The sequence below is a fragment of the Emiliania huxleyi genome, assembly GCF_000372725.1.
Source record: "Emiliania huxleyi CCMP1516 unplaced genomic scaffold EMIHUscaffold_50, whole genome shotgun sequence".
Taxonomy (NCBI): Eukaryota; Haptophyta; order Isochrysidales; family Noelaerhabdaceae; genus Emiliania; species Emiliania huxleyi.
In genome coordinates, this window is record NW_005198243.1 from 318,800 (window position 1) to 336,595 (window position 17,796).

General features: G+C 64.0%; 6 protein-coding genes across 6 annotated transcripts; 2 read left to right on the top strand and 4 right to left on the bottom strand.

The window, feature by feature from the left end:
- The first annotated feature begins 2,479 nt into the window (after nt 1–2,479).
- EMIHUDRAFT_464533 (hypothetical protein) lies at nt 2,480–5,509 on the top strand. The gene is made up of 4 exons (XM_005766737.1): nt 2,480–2,910; nt 2,980–3,441; nt 4,944–4,964; nt 5,193–5,509. The coding sequence occupies exons 1-4, from the start codon at nt 2,485–2,487 to the stop codon at nt 5,442–5,444; spliced, it is 1,161 nt and encodes a 386-aa protein (XP_005766794.1). The 5' UTR covers nt 2,480–2,484; the 3' UTR covers nt 5,445–5,509.
- Nucleotides 5,510–5,544: 35 nt separating this feature from the next.
- EMIHUDRAFT_211783 (hypothetical protein) lies at nt 5,545–6,931 on the bottom strand (the record flags this gene model as incomplete). Its single annotated transcript, XM_005766738.1, has 5 exons — nt 5,545–5,575; nt 5,710–5,756; nt 5,955–6,023; nt 6,531–6,746; nt 6,923–6,931. The coding sequence occupies 5 exons, from the start codon at nt 6,929–6,931 to the stop codon at nt 5,545–5,547; spliced, it is 372 nt and encodes a 123-aa protein (XP_005766795.1).
- A 1,487-nt stretch (nt 6,932–8,418) lies between these two features.
- EMIHUDRAFT_436903 (hypothetical protein) lies at nt 8,419–9,515 on the bottom strand. Its single transcript, XM_005766739.1, has one exon. It carries the CDS (start codon nt 9,485–9,487, stop codon nt 8,753–8,755), a length of 735 nt encoding a protein of 244 aa, XP_005766796.1. The 5' UTR covers nt 9,488–9,515; the 3' UTR covers nt 8,419–8,752.
- Nucleotides 9,516–9,900: 385 nt separating this feature from the next.
- EMIHUDRAFT_356621 (hypothetical protein) lies at nt 9,901–10,956 on the bottom strand. The gene has a single exon (XM_005766740.1). It carries the CDS (start codon nt 10,726–10,728, stop codon nt 10,456–10,458), a length of 273 nt encoding a protein of 90 aa, XP_005766797.1. The 5' UTR covers nt 10,729–10,956; the 3' UTR covers nt 9,901–10,455.
- A 2,574-nt stretch (nt 10,957–13,530) lies between these two features.
- On the bottom strand, nt 13,531–13,912 carry EMIHUDRAFT_48909 (hypothetical protein; the record flags this gene model as incomplete). Its single annotated transcript, XM_005766741.1, has 2 exons — nt 13,531–13,729; nt 13,806–13,912. Coding segments are annotated over 2 exons (306 nt in total), but the record flags the coding sequence as incomplete, so codon positions are not given.
- A 1,074-nt stretch (nt 13,913–14,986) lies between these two features.
- On the top strand, nt 14,987–17,234 carry EMIHUDRAFT_211787 (hypothetical protein; the record flags this gene model as incomplete). The annotated part of the gene is made up of 5 exons (XM_005766742.1): nt 14,987–15,082; nt 15,198–15,417; nt 15,502–16,586; nt 16,713–16,766; nt 16,902–17,234. 5 exons carry the CDS (start codon nt 14,987–14,989, stop codon nt 17,232–17,234), a joined length of 1,788 nt encoding a protein of 595 aa, XP_005766799.1.
- Nucleotides 17,235–17,796: the final 562 nt, after the last annotated feature.

Here is a 17,796-nt window from a genome sequence, read left to right on the forward strand (position 1 = left end):
CGAGCGAGTCTGTCTGAGCTCTGTTGTGATTTTTAGCAATACCAAACAACTCTAACACTCACACGTCATTTGGGGCCTGGAGCCCTGTTCACGCGCGCGCGAGACGTGCAGACAGGGTTGCCAGGTGAGAGCGAATGGCGCGGTTCACGCCTCGCACAACAGAGAGAGAGATGCGCTCTGCATGGTGGGAGGTAGGTAGGTAGGTAGAAAGGTGAAGAACAGCCAGGCTCGGACTGGACACCAACGCGGTATGGGTGGACGCTAGACAGATGATGACGGCACGCGGATCGCGGTGGGACATAAAAGAAAACAATACCAAAAGAAAGCGAGTACTTGGGCGAGTAGGCCGTGCGGTCGACGCTGCCGCGCGCGGCTTTGCGCGCGAGGCGGCGCAGCTTGAGAACGGCGGTGGGCGAGAAGCCGCCGCCGAACGTCTCGTGGAGCAGCAGGTTGAAGTTGTTGCGCTTGACAAAGTCAAAGATCGCGTCGTGGTAGAAACCGCGATGCGCCTTCATGACGTAGCCGTGGCGTTTGAGCTCTGTCTGTCCTCTGAGGCTGGTTTGGGCCCAAAATCAGCCAAATCGGCAAAATACCGGGAATTTTGCGGAGAACCCGTGTATAACGGGAAATTACCCTGCGACCGCCTGGGGATTTTGTCGGTTGACGTGCGCGCCACGCTTCAGGAGGAGCTCGACAATCTGCGCGTGCCCCTCCTGTGCGGCGAGCATCAGCAGGGTGCGTGAGTCTGGCCGTACTTAGACTCAACGTCGAAGAGCGTGTCCGCCTTCCCGCCTTCATTCAGCCACAATCGCAGCGGTCCCTCGCGGCCGTCCGCAGCCGCCTTCAGGACGTTGTTTGGGACTTGACCACCCGGCGCGCTGCCAGCAGGCGGCGGCGGCGGAGGTGGCGTGCGGAGTGCGGCGGAGGCGCGGGAGGGGAGGGCGGCTTGACGTCTTTTTCAATGTACGTACTTTTAGCTTACTGGGACAAAAGGGAGAGGGGGTTGTGTTCTCTGTGTGTCAATGTATGTGGCTCTTACGTACATTCCCGGAGGAGGACTGCTGACAGGGGTTTGCGATGAGGAGTGACCCGAAGGGTTTCTCGGGGTTACACCACTAACCGCCTCTGCAAGAGCACTACGCCTCAGCGGGCTCATACTAGCACCCAGAGGGCCCAACTTGAGAATCGTGCTAATTTGGGTTAGGGATGAAGGCGAAGGACCGACGACGGTGAAGGACCGCAGGTTAGGGACCGATCGCCGCCGCTCACGCCAGCGGACGGTCGTCGTCAGTGATGTTAGCTACGCCACCGCCTACCTCGTGCGACATGCGCTCGCCGGCATCGAGCGAGCAACGTGATCGACCGAGCGGCTTGCTGTGCGGACGGCTTCTTGTGGCTCTCGTCGAGAGCGTTTTGCGGCCCGGCGGGTGGGAGAACATGTGTCGTCTGATGTGTCACTGTGTACGTCATATCAGTCTTGATAACAAGTACGGTCGATCCGTCAAAGCGATACACTCGTCACGATCACGTTGGACGGCTGGCACGGAGCTCTGTGCCGGCACACACAGGAAGAGCTGTACGGCAAGAAGAGCTCGATGGGGAGCGAGAACCGTCAGAGGAGGTTCAGGGGCAACCTGAGTCCTCCGTGACGCGCTCAATCGCTCCCAAGCGGGTGGCTCTCGAAAATCGTCGATATCTTCCGAAAAGACTGCTCTTGCCGCAGAGCAGCCGACGCGATGCAGACGGAGGCGCAGAAAGGCTACGAGTACTCAACGAGTTCCGCGACCTACGCAGTCAAACCTGGGGGGAACTGACCGCATCAAGGCGGACTTCCGAAACCTGGGTGAGCACCTTTGGCGATTCTCGCTCCCCATCGAGCTCTTCTTGCCGTCGGCTCTTCCTGACTTCCTGTGTGCCGGCACAGAGCTCCGTGCAAGCCGTTGAACGTGATCGTGACGAGTGTATCGCTTGACGGATCGACCGTATTTGTTATCCACATCGATGTGACGCACACAGTGACACATCAGACGACACATTCTCCCACCCGCCGGGACGCAAAACGCTCTCGACGAGAGCCACAAGAAGCCGTCCGCACAGCAAGCCGCTCCTCGGACAGGCGAGCTCGCTCGATGTCGGCGAGCGCATTGCGCACGCTTTGGACGGTGGCGAAGCCAAAAACACCGATGGTGGCCGTCCGCTGGCGTGAGCGGTGGCGATCGGTCCCTAACCTGTCGCCCGCGGTCCCTAACCCAAAAGTGGTCCTTCGCGCTTTGGTCCCTAATCAAAAAGCACGATTCTCAAGTTGTCACCCACCTCGCGAGCCGACTGGCTCAACGAGGCTGCTGCTGGCACTCGGGGCCGACTTTCTGGCCCAGCGAGGCCGCTGCGGGGCACACGGCGGCACGGGTCACCCGTCGACTTTCACGTGCGGAAATTCTTTTTCTGCTGTTTTTTGCTGTTTTTCTCCGCCCATCGCTTCGCCCGATGGTGCGGGAGGTCATCACTGTGCAGGTCGGGCAGTGCGGCAACCAGGTCGGCTCCCGCTTCTGGGACCTCGCGCTGCGCGAGCACGCCGCGTGGTCGAGCGGCATCGCGGCGTACGACGAGCCGATGTCCACCTTCTTCAGGCACGTCGACGCGAGGAGCGGAGCACCCCTTGCGCTCGGCGACGGCACTGTGCCGATCTCGAGCCTGCGCGCGCGCGCCGTCATGGTCGACACCGAGGAGGGCGTCGTCTCGCAGGTCCTCCGCTCGCCACTCGCAGAGCTCTTTGACCGCTCGCAGGTCCTCGCCGACGTCTCTGGAGCGGGCAACAACTGGGCGCACGGGCACGAGCATTACGGTCCGCTGCACCGCGACGGGCTGCTCGAGCGCGTCCGCCGCGCCGCGTCGCACTGCGACTCCCTCCAGGCCTCCCTCGCCCACTCGTGATGGGGCGGAATGGCTGGACACAGCGTCAGTCCGGTCCGGTGCCTGCAGGCCTTCTCCCTGCTCCACTCCATGGGCGGAGGCACAGGCTCGGGGCTGGGCTCGTACGTGCTGGAGGCGCTCGCCGACGAGTACCCGAGGACCATCCGCTTCGCGACCGCGGTCTTCCCCTCGGAGAGCGACGACGTCGTCACGTCGCCGTACAACACTGTGCTCGCCGCCGCCGAGCTGGCCGAGCACGCCACGGTGGCGATGCCGCTGCAGAACGCTGCCCTCGCAGCCATGGTGGACCATGCGGAAGGCGGCGCCACGCCGCATGCGGCTTCCGGCGGCGACGGGCGCGGCGGCGGCAGCGGCGGCAGAGGAGGCGGCGGCGGCGGCGGCGGCGGCGGAGGCGGCGGCGGAGGGTCGCGGCGAGAGTCGCTGGCGAGCAACGGGCCTGCGTCGCGCGCGCGCGCCTTTGACGGCATGAACAACCTCGTGGCGCACATGCTGACCTCGCTCACCGCCTCGGTCCGCTTGCTGCCCCACAGTAGCACTCGCATGAAGAGACGTCACACTACACCATGTCGTGTCATGGCGACCTGTGGTGTCAGATCACATCCTGTTCCCTGTTCAGGTCCGCTTTCCTGGCGCGCTCAACACTGACCTCGCCGACCTCAGCTCCAACCTGGTGCCTTGCCCTCTCCGTCTCGGCTACATCTCGGCTACATCTCGGCGTATCTCGGCTGTTACATCTCGGCCGCATCTCGCCTGCATCTCGCCTGCATCTCGCCTGCATCTCGGCCGCATCTCGTCTGCATCTCCGCGCATCTCGGCTGTCTCTCGGCTGCCTCTCGGCTACATCTCCGCGCATCTCGGCTGTCTCTCGGCTGCCTCTCGGCTACATCTCCGCGCATCTCGGCTGTCTCTCGGCTGCAGGTGCCCTACCCGCGCATGCAGTTCGTGCTGCCCGCCCTCGCTCCGCTCTACTCGACCGCCGCCGCGCGGTACGCCCGACATCAGCCGACATCACCCGACAACACCCGAGATCACCCGAGATCACCCGAGATCACCCGAGATCACCCGAGATCACCCCAGATCACCCCAGATCACCCGAGATCACCCCAGATCACGCGAGATCACGCGAGATCACGCGAGATCACGCGAGATCACGCGAGATCACTCCGCCAGGTACGCGCCGGTCAACTTGGACGCACTCCTGACCGAGGCGCTCGCGCCACATGCGCAGCTGAGCGGCGCAGACCCACGCAAGGGCGCGCTGCCGAGATGCAGCCCGAGATGCAGCCGAGAGACAGCCGAGAGACAGCCGAGACGCAGCCGAGACGCAGCCGAGAGGCAGCCGAGAGGCAGCCGAGAGGCAGCCGAGTTGCAGTCGAGATGTGCCGATTTGCGCAAGGGCTCGCGCTGTGAGTGCGCGCCCCTCCTGCTGCGCCACAGCCCCCCCCCCCCCCCCCCGCCTCGCCGTCACACGAAAGCACAACCCCCCGGGGGCCCAGATCGCACGCCGCGGACAGTCGAGAGAGCGGGCAGACAGGCAGAGAGCGGCTAGTCAGACACCCTCGCCGTCACGCGAGTCGAGCGACTCTTCATCTCTTCTGCACACCCCTCCCGGCGGGAGAACCATATACCTTAAGGTAGGCACGCACCTCGCCTCCGCCTTTCTTCTCCGCGGCGACGCGACACCGTGCGGACGCCACAGCGCCGCCGCACAGCGAGCCCGCAGGGGGCGACTTCATTTCGTTAGGCGACGACGCCAACTCATTCGTGTTCTGGCCCCTCTAACATCGGCTCCACTTCATTGGCGTGATGTTCCGTTCCGCCAGGCGACGCGACCGCGTCGGACGCGCAGCGCTCTCTGCAGCGCCTCAAGCCGCAGCTGTCGGTGGCGTGGTGGAACCCGGACGCCTTCAAGATCGGCGCGAGATCACGCCGAGATCCAGCCGAGATCCAGCCGAGATCCGGCCGGTGTGGTGGAGTTGGCGCGACTCTTCACACCGCCGCCCTGTGAACAGGTCTCTGCGCCGCGCCGCCCTGTGAACAGGTCTCTGCGCCGCGCCGCCCGTCGGCCAGCCGCACGCGCTCCTCTCGCTCTGCAACTCGACTGCGTTCGCGCCGCTGCTGCAGGCGATCTGCATCCAATGCCGCAGTGCCGCGCGGGCAGAGGGGGCGTGGAGATGGGAGGGGGGCAGCTTGGCCCTTGATCCACACCGCGCCATGCGGGGTGGCTGACCCCCCCCCTCCCCCTCGCCCGCCCGCCGCAGGGCCTGCTGGCCCGCTTCGACAAGCTCTACTCGCGCCGCGCCCACCTGCACCACTTCACCCAGTACATGGACGCCGCCCGGATCGACGAGGCGCGCGACGCCCTCGCCGCGCTCGCCGCCGAGTACGGCGAGCTCCACGGCCAGCCGCCGCCGCCCGAGGCGGAGGCGCTCATGGAGCAGCTCGTGCCGCCGCCGGCCGGCTGGGGGTGGGAGGCGGGCGCGAGGAGGAGGTCACTCGGCGGGTTGAGGTGACACCCGGGTGCCCGCATGACATTTTGTGCGTGTGCGAATACGGAATAGCATCGGCAGTATATTCTAGTATGGAGCCGAGTTCTTTTTGCGGCCTAGCCCGCTAGCGGCTCTCCGACTCCGTCACCGTCTCCCTGCCTCTCTCTCCCGGCTCGGTCTCTGCTCATATATAAGTCATGAAATCGGCTCTCTCTCTCTCACGAGTACTCCTCTACTCACGTCTCAGGGCAGGGGAAAATACTGAAAAATGGGACCCCCGCGTACGGACCTCGCTTTCATACCGAGCGTGAAGAGCTGAGTCTGAGCTTTCAGACCCTGCAAAAATCATTGAAAAATATTAAGATCATCTGGGGGGGCGACGCCCCCCCATCTTTGTTTACCGATGCGTCCTAGAATGCAAAAATATTAAGAGCCAATGCCGATGGTCCAGAGGATGGTGACCGAAAGAGGGCAGTCTGACCCCTCCCCCCCCGTACTGTGCTGCATGAATGGTTGGGCAGGTGTGAACAACACCTCGTGCCACGGCGCGCAGGCGCCTGTTGATGGGTCCAGGTGATAGCCCTGGATGGGCAATGCATACGCCTAGTTGGGCCTCAGATCGCCCGACCGCGTCCCGGTGCTCTGTGGTCGGATTTGTGACGCCGCCGCACCGCGCCGCGGCCGGGGGCCCTCCGGAGGCCGAGGATGGCCGTGGCGGACCGGGACGAGCTCTGGGAGGTTCAGTGTCAGTGTATATATTGTAGAGACTGACCATGTTCACAATATCTCTCAGTCTACTGTCTAGCTGAGCCAGGGGAGGCGATGCCGGGGCCGTACAGCAGCTTGATGGTGTTTCGCCGGCGTGCGTCCCGGAGCGGTGCCGGACGGGCGGTCCGTGGGAGGAAAACTCAGGACAACGCCGACACTGCTCTGATTCGACTTTTTACTTCAAACAAAGACGGCGGCACGTTCCGCGCCGTGGCGCGTGCCGCGCGTGCATCGGAGAAGGGTAGTGCGTCGTGTTCACGCCGGGATCGTGTCCTGAGTAACGACTCTCTCTCTCTCTCACTCTCCTGAGTAACCTGCCCAACCATTCCTCCAGCCGAGTACCGGGTACCCGGGTAGGCACTTCAGCTGGCAGGGGGTCGCACACATTCCCATGACCCTTCGCCTCTCCATCGACGGCAACGAGCACCAGGTCTGGCCCCTATCTGCACCGGACCCCGAATCGTCCACGCTGACACTCGACGTCTCGCGTTTCATGCCCGCTCGCGGCACTGCCGCCGCCAGCATCGGATCACGAGCGATGGAGCACTTGAGGCTCGCCTGGCAGTCGACTTTGAAGCCGGTGCTCGAATCCGTTGGTGCCGAGGCATCAATCGAGCGCGATCAGTATCGATGAAGCCACACTGTTGACGCTTGTGGGTGCCGCAGCCGAGTCTCTGCGACTGTCTTGAGCACAGTGTGGGGAAACAGAGCAAGCACGCTTCAGCAGTCGGCACCCGCATCATGTGGCGTCTGAGGACTCGAACGTGTTGCCAGACAGCGCGGCGATGCCCGCCCTGCTATCCGTGGTGCTCTCCGCTGCGTGTCGTGTGTGGCGGTTTGGTTGTGCTGTGCCGCTTTAGCTGTGTCGCTGTGCCTGTGGCCGTGTATATGCCCTCTGCGGCTCTCGTCTCTCTGCGTGTGTCGCGGCTCGGCCATCTCTTCTCTCCGACCAAAAAAGGCAGAACACACACAGAGGAGGCTACGTCCTCCTCCCGCATTCTCCCTCGCTCGATGCCGCTCCTCCGTCGAAGCGACCGCGCAGGAAGCGCACGGCGCCCGCCCCCAGCGCCGGCGGCTGCACGTGGCAGCCCCGCCACCACGGCGCTGGGCGCCACCACGGCCGCCGCGGCGGCGGCCCTCCTCCTCTCGAAGTGTCCGGCGAGCCAGAGCGTCCCCTTGCCGGGCATGTCGCCCGCGTGCCGCTCGCATCAAACACAACCAGGTTGGGCACCACCCGCCGGTTGACGCGGACGACCGCCGCGTAGATGCGCACACGTCCGGCACGACCTGCTGCAGACCGACGTACACCGAGAGCGCCTCGAAGGGCTTGCGCCTATGGGAGAGTGCCGAGAAGGTGCCAAGAAGGTGCCGATGCCGAGAAGCCGCCTCAAAGGGCAAGCGCGCCGTCGCGGGGCAGTCCGGGTCGAGCCGGACGAGCCGCGCGCAGTAGTGGCGGCCGCCAACCTTGTCGACGGAGATGGTCTGGCTGTAGCTCATCGGGCCGGTGCGGCTCCGAGTCACACGGACGGACCGCAGCTCGATGTCCTGGCGGTAGTACCTGCCGCACTCCGGCGACGCCGCTCACGAGAAGGCCACGCGAGAGACCTTGTCGGCGTTTTCCACTCCTTTTGGAGCGAGCCGGTCAGGTACGCGCGCAGCACCTCCTCCGCCGTGCACACCGGCGCAAGCTGCTCCGACTCGGCCAGCACCCAGTCGCCGCCCAGCCGCGTCGAGCAGACAAGCCCCCGCCGGCCGTCGCTCGCCTCGTGCGGCCGAAACGAGCGGCGGGGGCGGCATCCGTAGCACTAGCCGTCTTCCACATGGACGGTCCCCCTCGGGTCCCTGCTGCTCTTAATCTCTTCGTACATCCTCCTGCTGATCTCCGCAACGTCCTGCTCCCTCCCTCGTCTCGCCCTGCGCGTCTGCTCTGCCTCCCCGTCGTCTGCCCTGCGTCGTCTCTGGCGACGGGGGGTGTCCGCTGACCGCTCTTCATTTACACCAAGACCCCATAGTCCACACGGCTTTATAGTGGTAATTAATTTAGTCGGTTGAGCTTGAGGTCGCCCGCGCCCCCCGGCCCCCGCCCTCCTCGTGCGACGTGCCTCACCCTCTTCCTAGGCCTCCTCGTCTTTTCCCATATCCTCCCACCAACAAGCAACATTCCCTCGCCCCTCGGCGTGGAAGGTGAGAGAGCGCGAGGGGAAAAAGAATTTCGGGGGGGGGGGGGTGCGCGATTTACGTTCAAAATTTCGCAAGTCCTCATGCACATGCACCAGGGCGCAGGGGGGTGCGGGCAGCGGGAGGGCCGCCACAAACTGACTGACGACGCGTCATAAGTGTGCACACATCGCACGCACACACGAATAGCCTCCGAAAGAGGGAGGGCAGCATGCGGTGCAGCCAGCCCACCTTCTCTGGTGCGTGCACTCACACACCGCCTCCTAGTAAAAGACGCGTCCCAGCGCGGCGCAGGAGGGGCTGAGTGGGCGCCCTGCAGCCGTCTCTGCCCCCCCCCCCCCCGTCGAGCGCGGCGCGGGCGCGGCGTCTGCGGCTAGGACTGGGGCTCACATTTCGTTAAGGTGGATGTAGCAGGGGAACTCCACCGGCGCCAGGTTGACGATGCGCACGGTGTTGCCGGGGTCGGGCGTGTCAAAGCAGACAGAGAGCGAGTTGAGCTCGCCATTGTTGGTGAAGACCTCGAAGGTCTGCTTGGGGTTGTTGGGCGCGTTGAGCAGCTCGACGCGCGCGTTCAGCTGCTTCCCGTCCGTGTTCAGCACAACCTCCAGCTTCTCCGAGCCAGCGTCGAGGGGGAAGGAGCGCAGCGCGCCGCCATCGACGCGCTCGCCGTGGGCGGCCGGCGGGTCGGCCTTGGAGGCCATGGAGGCATCGGCGTAGTTGGCGGCGGCGCTGAAGGGGAACTCGTACTCGCCCACGTTGCGCACCTCGATCATCGCGGCCTTGTTGCGGGTGCCAATCAGCGCCTGGATCGGGCGCTCCTTGCCGTCCTCGCTGTACGCCTTGAGCGTGAAGGGGGTCCAGTCGGGGCCGATCCAGAGCTGGATGTCCGCCTTCACCGGGCGCCCCTCGCTCTTCACCGCCACTTGCACCCGATCCTTGGACAGGTCGTTGAAGGTCCAGGTTTTGCGGGTCTTGCCCTCGACCCGCTGCTCCAGCGTGCCGTCAGGGGTGATGGTCTTCATGTCCCAGCCCATGACGGGGCTCGCGCCCATGCGGGCCGGCGACCTGGCCCGCACCCCGCCCAGCGTGTACGCGTTCGGCAGCGCGAGCAGCGAGAGCATGGCAGCTGTGGGGAGATGGAGCTTCGATGGGAGCTCAAGCGAGGCAGCGCCGTTTCTTTTTGAGCTAGCACGCGCCAGTTCGCACCTGTGTCGAGCCTGTCTGCTGTGAGAGAGAGTTGTTTTGTTTAAATTCTTTTTGAGCTTAGCCTTCGATGTTATGAAACAACGCAAGGCGGACATGGCATATCGCTCTCGGGCCCACAGACATCCCGCACACTCGCCGCACACCCGCCGCCCCCGCGCGCGCCCCACCCCGGCCGGGAGAGAGGGGAGTGACAGTTTGGGACGGCGACAGCCCGAGTATGTTGAGTCCTGGCTCAACAACGCAGATAACAGAGGGTTTTTGCTAAGGTTCCACACGCCTCCCACACGGAGGTTCCACACGTGGGAGCCGGGACTCGCTGTGTGGGAGCCTCACGACCACACACCTACACGCTCAATCCGTGGGACCCACCGACACCGAGCATGACGGTGTGGGTCTGCGCCCCCGGCCGCCAGCCATCCCCGATGGACCCCCCGCGCCCACTCCGCGCTCGGCAGCGCCTCTCATCTCACCGAACCGTCCGGCCGCCGCCCGGCTGCCGACAGGATCCCATCGACGGAGGCCGCGAGGAGAAGCAGATCGCCGTCGCCGCCGCCGCCGCTGTCGCCGCCGCCGTCCAGCCCGCCGCCGCTGTCACCGCCTCCCCCCTCGCCGCCGCCGTCCTTGCCGCCGCCGCCCTCGCCGCCGCCGTGTAGCCCGCCGCTTCCCTCGCCGCCTCCACCGTCGCTGCCCTCACCGAGCCCGCCGCCGCCGCCGCCGCCGTCGTCGTCGTCGTCGCCGCCGCCCAGCCCGCCGCCGCGCAGCCCGCCGCCGCCGTCGTGGCCTCCCCCTCTCGCCGCCGCCGCCGCCCTTGCCGCCGCAGCCCTCGCCGCCGCAGCCCTCACCGCCGCAGCCCTCACCGCCGCAGCCCTCACCGCCGCCACCCTCACCGCCGCCGCCCCGCCGCCTCCACCGTCGCCGCCCCCACCGAGCCCGCCTCCTCCGCCGCCGCCGCCGCCCTCGCCGCCGCCTTATTCGCTGCTGCCGCCCTTACCACCGCCACCGTCGCCGCCGCCGCCCGGCCCGCTGCCGCCGTCGCCGTCGCCCCGACGGCGGAAGGCCGCAGCGGCGGCTCCGTCGCCCACAGCCACACGCGTATGAGGCGGAGCTCGATGCGGCGGCTGAGCTGGAGGCGGAGGACACCCACCTGGGTTGCCATCCCTCAACACAAGTGGCCCACCCTTCACATTTTGTCGCGCTCCGGGGCGGGGCGGGCGGGTGGCGGGACGGGGCACGGGCTCGCACGCAAATGGCTCTCTCGCACCACCTCATAACACGCGCACGGTGGCAGAGGACGCGTGCTAATCACTCCTCCTCGCCCTCCTCTGTTTGCTTTTTCGCGGCGAGCTAACGCATCTTGTTTTGCAGTTTTTCTATGCCGAACTATTGTCTATTCACTTTGAAAATCGATCCACGGGACCCCGACCGACGTAGAAAGAAAAGTGCGAAAATTGCCCAAGACATATCCGGTGTGGGTGGCGTGTGTGGGAGGCCGTTAGCAAAAACCCCTTTTCACCTGACCGCTGAGCTACGTGTGGGACGATGCTGTGGAACCTGATCTACACCTTAGCAAAAACCCCCCAACAAGAGGGGGTGGTCCGGCTCCCAAGTCCGGCTCACGCGCCTCGAGCTGACCATCTACCGCACTGAGCACTTCCGCCCCCTCGCTCCCAACCCACCCACCTCGCCGACCGCAGAACCGCGCGATCTCGGGCGATCTCGGGCCGCGCCGCGCGATCTCGGGCGATCTCGCGCTATCTCGGTGCTCCACGCCACGCCGCCCCCCCCCCCCACCCCCCACCCCACCTCACCCACCGCCGCGCCGCGCTATCTCGGGCGATCTCGGAGCGTCGCTCGCGCGGCGTCGTTTCTTTTTTGCCGATCCGCCTTTTTTCCTTTGAGCTTAGCCTTCGATGTTATGAAACAACGCAAGGCGGACATTTTTCCTTTCCTTTCTTTCTTGTTCGTAAGAGCCACGTCTAGACGTACACTGAAAACGTAAGAGCCACATACACTGGAGAGAGAGAGAGAGATTCTCCCAGTAAGCTAAAAGTACATACACATACACTGGAGAGAGACACTGGTACGTACACTGGAAAAGTAATTCGCCTGGACGCACGCAACATCAAGTTCCACATATGCAAGCGTCGTCGACCACTCCTGGGGAGGTCGCTAGTCGCGCTCCAAGTGCTCCAAGTGCCTCACAGGGCGCCCCGCCGAGCGCCACGTGCACGCTCATCAACGCCTTTTCGGTCGAGCCGAGCACAGTGCGTCGTGGCCCTGCACACCTGCCACCGCCAACCCTCACGCAGCACCGCCTTTCTCCCTCACACTTGCGTCACCCATCCCTGCCTTGAAGGAGGCGTACTCTGGCCCGTCGCCGCCGTGCGGCACTGGGATGCGCAGAGCTCTAGCTCGCGTGGAGATCGAGGAGTACGGCCTCGCGCTCACGGTGGCGCCGTCGGTGGCAGTGCCCAGTGGATATGGGCTCTTTGCGGAGCTGCTGCCGGGTGTGGACGAGGCGACGGTGCCGGCGGCGACCCCGCTCACGCCACTCGGAGGTTACGGCGATGGACGCCTCTCCAACTCGCTCAACGAGGAACATCCGAGCGCAGACCGCGCAGTGGCGTTTGCCCTGAGCTCAGAGGCGAGCGTCCTGCACGGCGGCATCTTTTGCCAGCTCAACGGACTGCTCGCGCCGGGCCAGCACGCCGGGGTGACATCCAGATGCGGGGTTGTGCGGGCGGCCGCGCGAGGAGAGACGTCAGCGGCGTGCACAAAGGTGCGCTCTCTCGCTCGCCGCCTCGCCGCCACGACTATGCCGCACGTGCCCTCGCCGTGCCGCAGGTCTGGGCCGAGCGGGCGCACGGCGCGAGATCTCTCGCGGCACACAAGGTGCACAGAGAGGCAGACGGCGAGGTCGAGGTGGATAGCGGGTGTGCGAGAGCTCCGCCCACGTCAGAGCCGCTTCCGCCCCGCCCAAAAAGAGCCGTGATGGGCCTCTAGGCCAAGCCCGCCCTACTTTATCCCAGCGCAAGTGGCAGCCAAGGATGCGAGCGGGCGCAACATCGGGCAGTTTGCCAACGATTTGGCCGTCGGCGCCGACGTGCCCAGCGACCAGGACTACGAGGCGGTGTCGGAAGCTGTCAATGTCCTCGCCTTGCAGTGGCACCTCGCCTCCGCGCCCGACGGACGCCTCGAGCCCGTCACGCCCGTCTCCATCTTCCTGAGCACGACGACGTTCCGCAACCGGGAGCCGATGGAGCTGGGCTGCAGGTACGGCCGCCGCTTCTGGGCGGAGTGACAGTGCGGAGCGGCAGCGCCGTGGGGGCGCATGGCGCATGGCGCATCCGGCGCCCCCCAGGCGCACAGGCCCAGCGAGCAGCGTACGTGAAGCAGTATCGCCCGCGCGGCCGGTGTCGTGGTCGCGGCGTTCGGCAGGGCGGTTTTGCACTGACTGGTGTGCCGTGTGCGCGATTAAATCGAATCTCGTTTGCAGGCCTGCTCGGGCTATATCATCATACACAAAATAATGGGGTGTGCTCACAGGCAACAGTCGCGCAGCCGCAGGCCGCGCAGGAGTGGGAAGAGAAGTGTCGCTCTGCCGGCGCGGTCGTCGCACGGCGGCATCAAATGACTCTCACTCGGTCTTTGACCGGCCGCCCTCCATCGTGTCACTCTCCCGCTGCTTTCTCAACCAGTCGTAGTACGCCGCGTTCTCGTTCGTCGGGTCCTGCACCCTCTCGTTCCCATCGCAGCAGCCGCACGCGAGGCAGCAGACAGAGGTGATCATCACGCCAAAGAGGGTGAGGACGAGGCCGGCGATCGCCAGGAAGGGGCTCGAGCTGCCGCTGATGAACTCGCGGAAGCCCTGCCGCGGCTTTGGCGGAGGCACCGTGGTCGGGTCGAACAGCGGCGCGCTCCTCCACCCGTGGTGCGCAAAGGCGGCGAGTGAACCCTCGTCGCGGCCGCCGGTGTGCTTGCGCAGCTCCTTGCCGCCCTTGTCGGCGAATATCAGCGTCGGGAATGCGCGCACGCCAAAGGAGGTGCACAGCGCCTGGTTCTTTGTGCAGTCGACCCGCGCGATGGTCGTCCCGCTCAGCTCCTCGCGCTCGGCCAGCCCTTCCCAGATGGGCGCAAGCCGCTTGCAGTGCCCGCACCTACGCCGGGATCAGCCCGGGTGAATGGGCGAGACCGGCGAGCGGTGGCGAACGGCGGTGTGGCGGCAGCGGGCACCACGGCGCGAAGAACTTGATAAAGGCGCGCTGGCGCTTGAGCGACTGGTCGACGCTGTCACTGTCGAGATCCACCACGGCAGAGGCTGCAGCGCACGGCAAGAGGACCAAGAGGCTGGGTAGCATGGCGCGGCGCCGGTGTCTCGTGAGCGCGCAGGGCCTGACTGCGACCACCACGCCGTTGTGGCGACCACGCTTGTTTCTTTTGTGGTGTAAAATTCTTTTGTTTGAAAGGCCTCATTAGCCTCCGTTCGCTCCCTCCCGCTTGGCGCCCATCCCACCCTCCGCCCTCGCCCTCCGCCCCTGCCCTGGCTGGCCTGGGTGGCAACTCCTCATCATCACGCGCCAAGCGGGAGGGAAGTGGATGGGGCCCTGAGCCGACCTAGCCCCAAACGGAACGGGGCGCCCAGCACGTGCCGGATTACTGTGCCTTCCCCGGGTGCAGCCTTTCGGTTCGTGAAGGGTCGGTGCGAGTCGTGCTTTCCTCGATCCCCCGCCCTCCCCGCCATCTCCGCCGCTTTGGCTCTACAGCCTTACCACCGCGCACCGGGAGGCGGCGAGGCGAAATCAGACTCGGTCGAGAGACCCCAGATTGGCATCCATGCCTCTCTGGACAGGGTGGCCCGCCACAACGACCCCTGGAATTGCGACTCGCCGCTTTCCTCCCGCTGTGATTCTGTGTGAGCTCTGTGTCTTGATTTGCCAACAACATACCTAAACTCAGAGGCGGGCTGGGGCTGGTCGTGCGGAGGTGCGGTGGCGGAGGCCGGCGGGCGCAGGAGCAGCGGCGTGCCGCTTCGCTCGAGTGAGTGCTCGAGGAAAATGAATTTTACGGCGCACGGCACTGTCACACAGGTACAACGGGAGCCGCCTATGCGCCTAAGCGACTCCTGTGAGGACGGCGAGTGGGAGTGCGTGTCCCCGGAGAGCACCTTGCGCCGCTTTCCTCCCACTGTGAATTTGGCATGTCTCTACTCTCCCCTCGAAGCGGTCCTCTCAAAAGTGTCGCCACCAAAGCGCCCGCCGGCGTGTGCCAGCTTCTTGCAGTTGCAGCTTCAACCGCCCGCTCGTTTTCTGGATCCGCGCGAGCGCGAGCGGCGGCGCGAGCGCCTTCCCGCCCTGCTCACGCGGCCGATGCTGACACTACGTGAGCCTCATTACTGAGTAGGCATTTAGCGATCGATGGCAGCAATGACGCTCATGCTGGCTCGATTCTTGGCGCTCTTGGCCCTCACGCTGCTCGGGTGCACGGGTGGCGCCGTGCCAGTGGATGCCCAGGTGCTCTGCCTCCCCATTCACTCCCCCACCGGTGTCGGGCCACTCCCCTCACTCCCATGTCTAGCTTATCCACCGGGCTCCTCCTCCTCATAACCTCCACGTCCGCGCGCGACAGCCACGCATGGGTCTTGAGTTTGGTTCGGCACCGAGCTCGGACTCGCATTTACCGGGCGTGGGGGTGGACAGCATCGAAGCGCTCTACCGTAACCGCCTCTTCGCTAATGCCTTGCTGGGCGGCGACTCGCTGGGCGACTCGCTGATCACCTCCACGCCCATTCCAATGAAGGGAGCGGGCAACTGCCAACTCGGGGCAGCGTATCAACCAGGCACTGGATGTGGCGGCCCGAACCAGTCGCCACCATTGATCATGCCATCACCCTGTCCTACTACGCCAGCAACAACTACACAGGCCTGTCAAGGCAATATCGTACCAGAAGGAGATGATGTCGCTGGCTATGCGAAAAGGACTACAGTGGTTATTGCCTCGTCTTCGGACTTCAGCACGTCAGTCCATGCCGCGGCAAAGGCCTCAGCATCAGGTTATGGCATCGAAGCGAGTGGCGCAATGTCCCAAGTTACACAAGGCGACCTTTCCACACAAAGTGGTGGTGTGTACCTCCAAGCCTATTCAAATGAAGTGGGCACAAAGAGTCTATTTCACTATCAAGCTTCGGAGATGGAGCCGGCAGCCATTGCCGCTTTCAAAGCAGGCCCAGAATCGTGGTCAAGAATGAATTATCCCGTGTATTTTGTGACACACCTCCTGTACGGCGGCTACTTCAACGGCGGCTACACCTTCACTTCTAAGACGACAAGCTCTAACAGCGCTTTCGATGCCGCAGCATCGATTTCGGGAAGTGGCTGGGGCGTTTCGGCAAGTGCGCAAGCCAATTACCAAAGTACCAGAACCGAATACCAGGACTCCGTTAGTCTCACTACAATGGTCGAGTGCAGTCCGGCTGGGTGCCTAGACCTGTCGTCATCGAATCTGCAGAACGGGGTGCCATCCACCACAGCTGTCTTGCCTGCTGCGATTCAGGACTCTTACATCAACTGGTACAATGGGCTCAAAGGCGGTCAGCAGGTTTCAGCGATTCGTGTGGCGTCCCTCGCCGATACTGAGGCCTTTGCCGAGCTGCGCCAGGAGGCACTCTCACCAAACAATTCTTGGGGCTGGACAGAATCATCGATCGATTCCTTGTTTCAGCTCCCTACTGCGAGCTTCATGCAGGCTTGGGTGGCAGCTAGCGTTGAGGCACAAGGCCAACACAATGCGATTGAAGGCGCGGTCCAGGCAACAAGAAGCTGCGCAAAAAAGGTTCACGAAACCCTACGTACCCAAGCGGCTCAAATGGGAATTCAGATCGGGATCATCAACAGCAAGGAGAACCTCCAGTACTATCAGACGCAGCAGAGCGTGTACCTGGGCCCGAATGGCGCTGATGAATGGGCGTGGAGTGCGATTAAAACACTGTACAATGAGGCGCAGAGTAATATCGCCAATGTTTCCGACATGTGCAACTTCTCCCCACCTCCGCCTCCGTCACCATCGTCGCCACCGCCTCCGCCACCGTCGCCACCACCGACATTCCCCAACGATGGGTGTCCCGTGGGCTATACTGCTCGAAAGTACGGCACCAACTGGTTCTTCTGCTACGACAAAGACAACAATAAGTGCTCCATGGTAGGGTCTGGCGTTCCTGCACCGAAGACGCAGTCTGGTTTACAAGGTATATGGGGAGCCCCTAATGGTGACTGGAGCTCCAGCTGGGGCACCTTCCTGACAGGTTCCCAACGACGGCTGTGTTATCCCTATCAGGGGGCGTGCACCCACGACTTTGGTAAAACGAAGGCCTGTTGTGGACAAACATATCATGGTGACGACAGTCGCCAGATTTACCAATGCCCGCCTAGCCACCCAAAATGCATGAGCTACCGCAGTGACGTTGGACCGAACGGCTTTGGCGTATGTTTCGCTGTCAACAACGGCGTTTTGATGGGGGATGGCCCGCTCCCGTGTGCTAAAAGCTACGGCCAGTGTGACACCCCGACATGGGATAATTGGTCGTGCTGCCCAAAAGAGTTTCCTTCTTGCGGGAAAGGCGTGAGTGGTTTCATGTATGAGGACCAGCCTTTTGGTTTCTGTGGCTGATAGGTCGTGCGTTTACCTCGAGCAGGACGGTTGACTGGCGACGACTTTTTCTTCCTGTGGCCTCTTGCGACCTCGATCACGGAAGCTGCTCTCTTCTCCTCCTCCTCTGCTTATCTTCCCCGTGAGAAGCTCGCGTCGCCGCTGCGCGCCAGACTAGTCATACACAAGTCCCAACGGGCGCACTGCGGCGAGGCAGATGAGTACAGACAGAGGCTTATTCATTCAGCTTGAGCGCACTCCTCCGTTCTCCTCCTCTCTGAGTGTGTGATGGGGGCCTGTGTCGTGCTCCTCACCAACGGCTCTCTAGAGTGTACGGGGGGAAGGACAGACACGTCCCGCATATGCTACGGGTCCCTAGTATGGGTTCGGGGACTGTTCACAGCAGTGCGGGGGTAGGGGACCCTCGCGCATAGCCCCGGAGTACCAGTATGGATTTCTTTTTCGGCCGCCAATTCCAGAGCTGGATTTCTTCCTCTCCTCTGGCGGGCGAAAAAAAACTCGCGGCGCCGGGGGCAATCCTGAGAGTGAGCAAATTGCAGTGGGATTCTTTTTTTTAATCGCA

What these genes read in the sequence shown, in the direction of transcription:
- EMIHUDRAFT_464533 (XM_005766737.1), top strand. Translation starts at nt 2,485, where the DNA reads ATGGTGCGGGAGGTCATCACTGTGCAGGTCGGGCAGTGCGGCAACCAG. An exon ending in TGACCTCGCTCACCGCCTCG is followed by an intron (nt 3,442 to 4,943) that starts GTCCGCTTGCTG and finishes CCCTGTGAACAG; the next exon opens with GTCTCTGCGCCGCGCCGCCC. An exon ending in TCTCTGCGCCGCGCCGCCCT is followed by an intron (nt 4,965 to 5,192) that starts GTGAACAGGTCT and finishes CGCCCGCCGCAG; the next exon opens with GGCCTGCTGGCCCGCTTCGA.
- EMIHUDRAFT_436903 (XM_005766739.1), bottom strand. Translation starts at nt 9,487, where the DNA reads ATGCTCTCGCTGCTCGCGCTGCCGAACGCGTACACGCTGGGCGGGGTG.
- EMIHUDRAFT_356621 (XM_005766740.1), bottom strand. Translation starts at nt 10,728, where the DNA reads ATGGCAACCCAGGTGGGTGTCCTCCGCCTCCAGCTCAGCCGCCGCATC.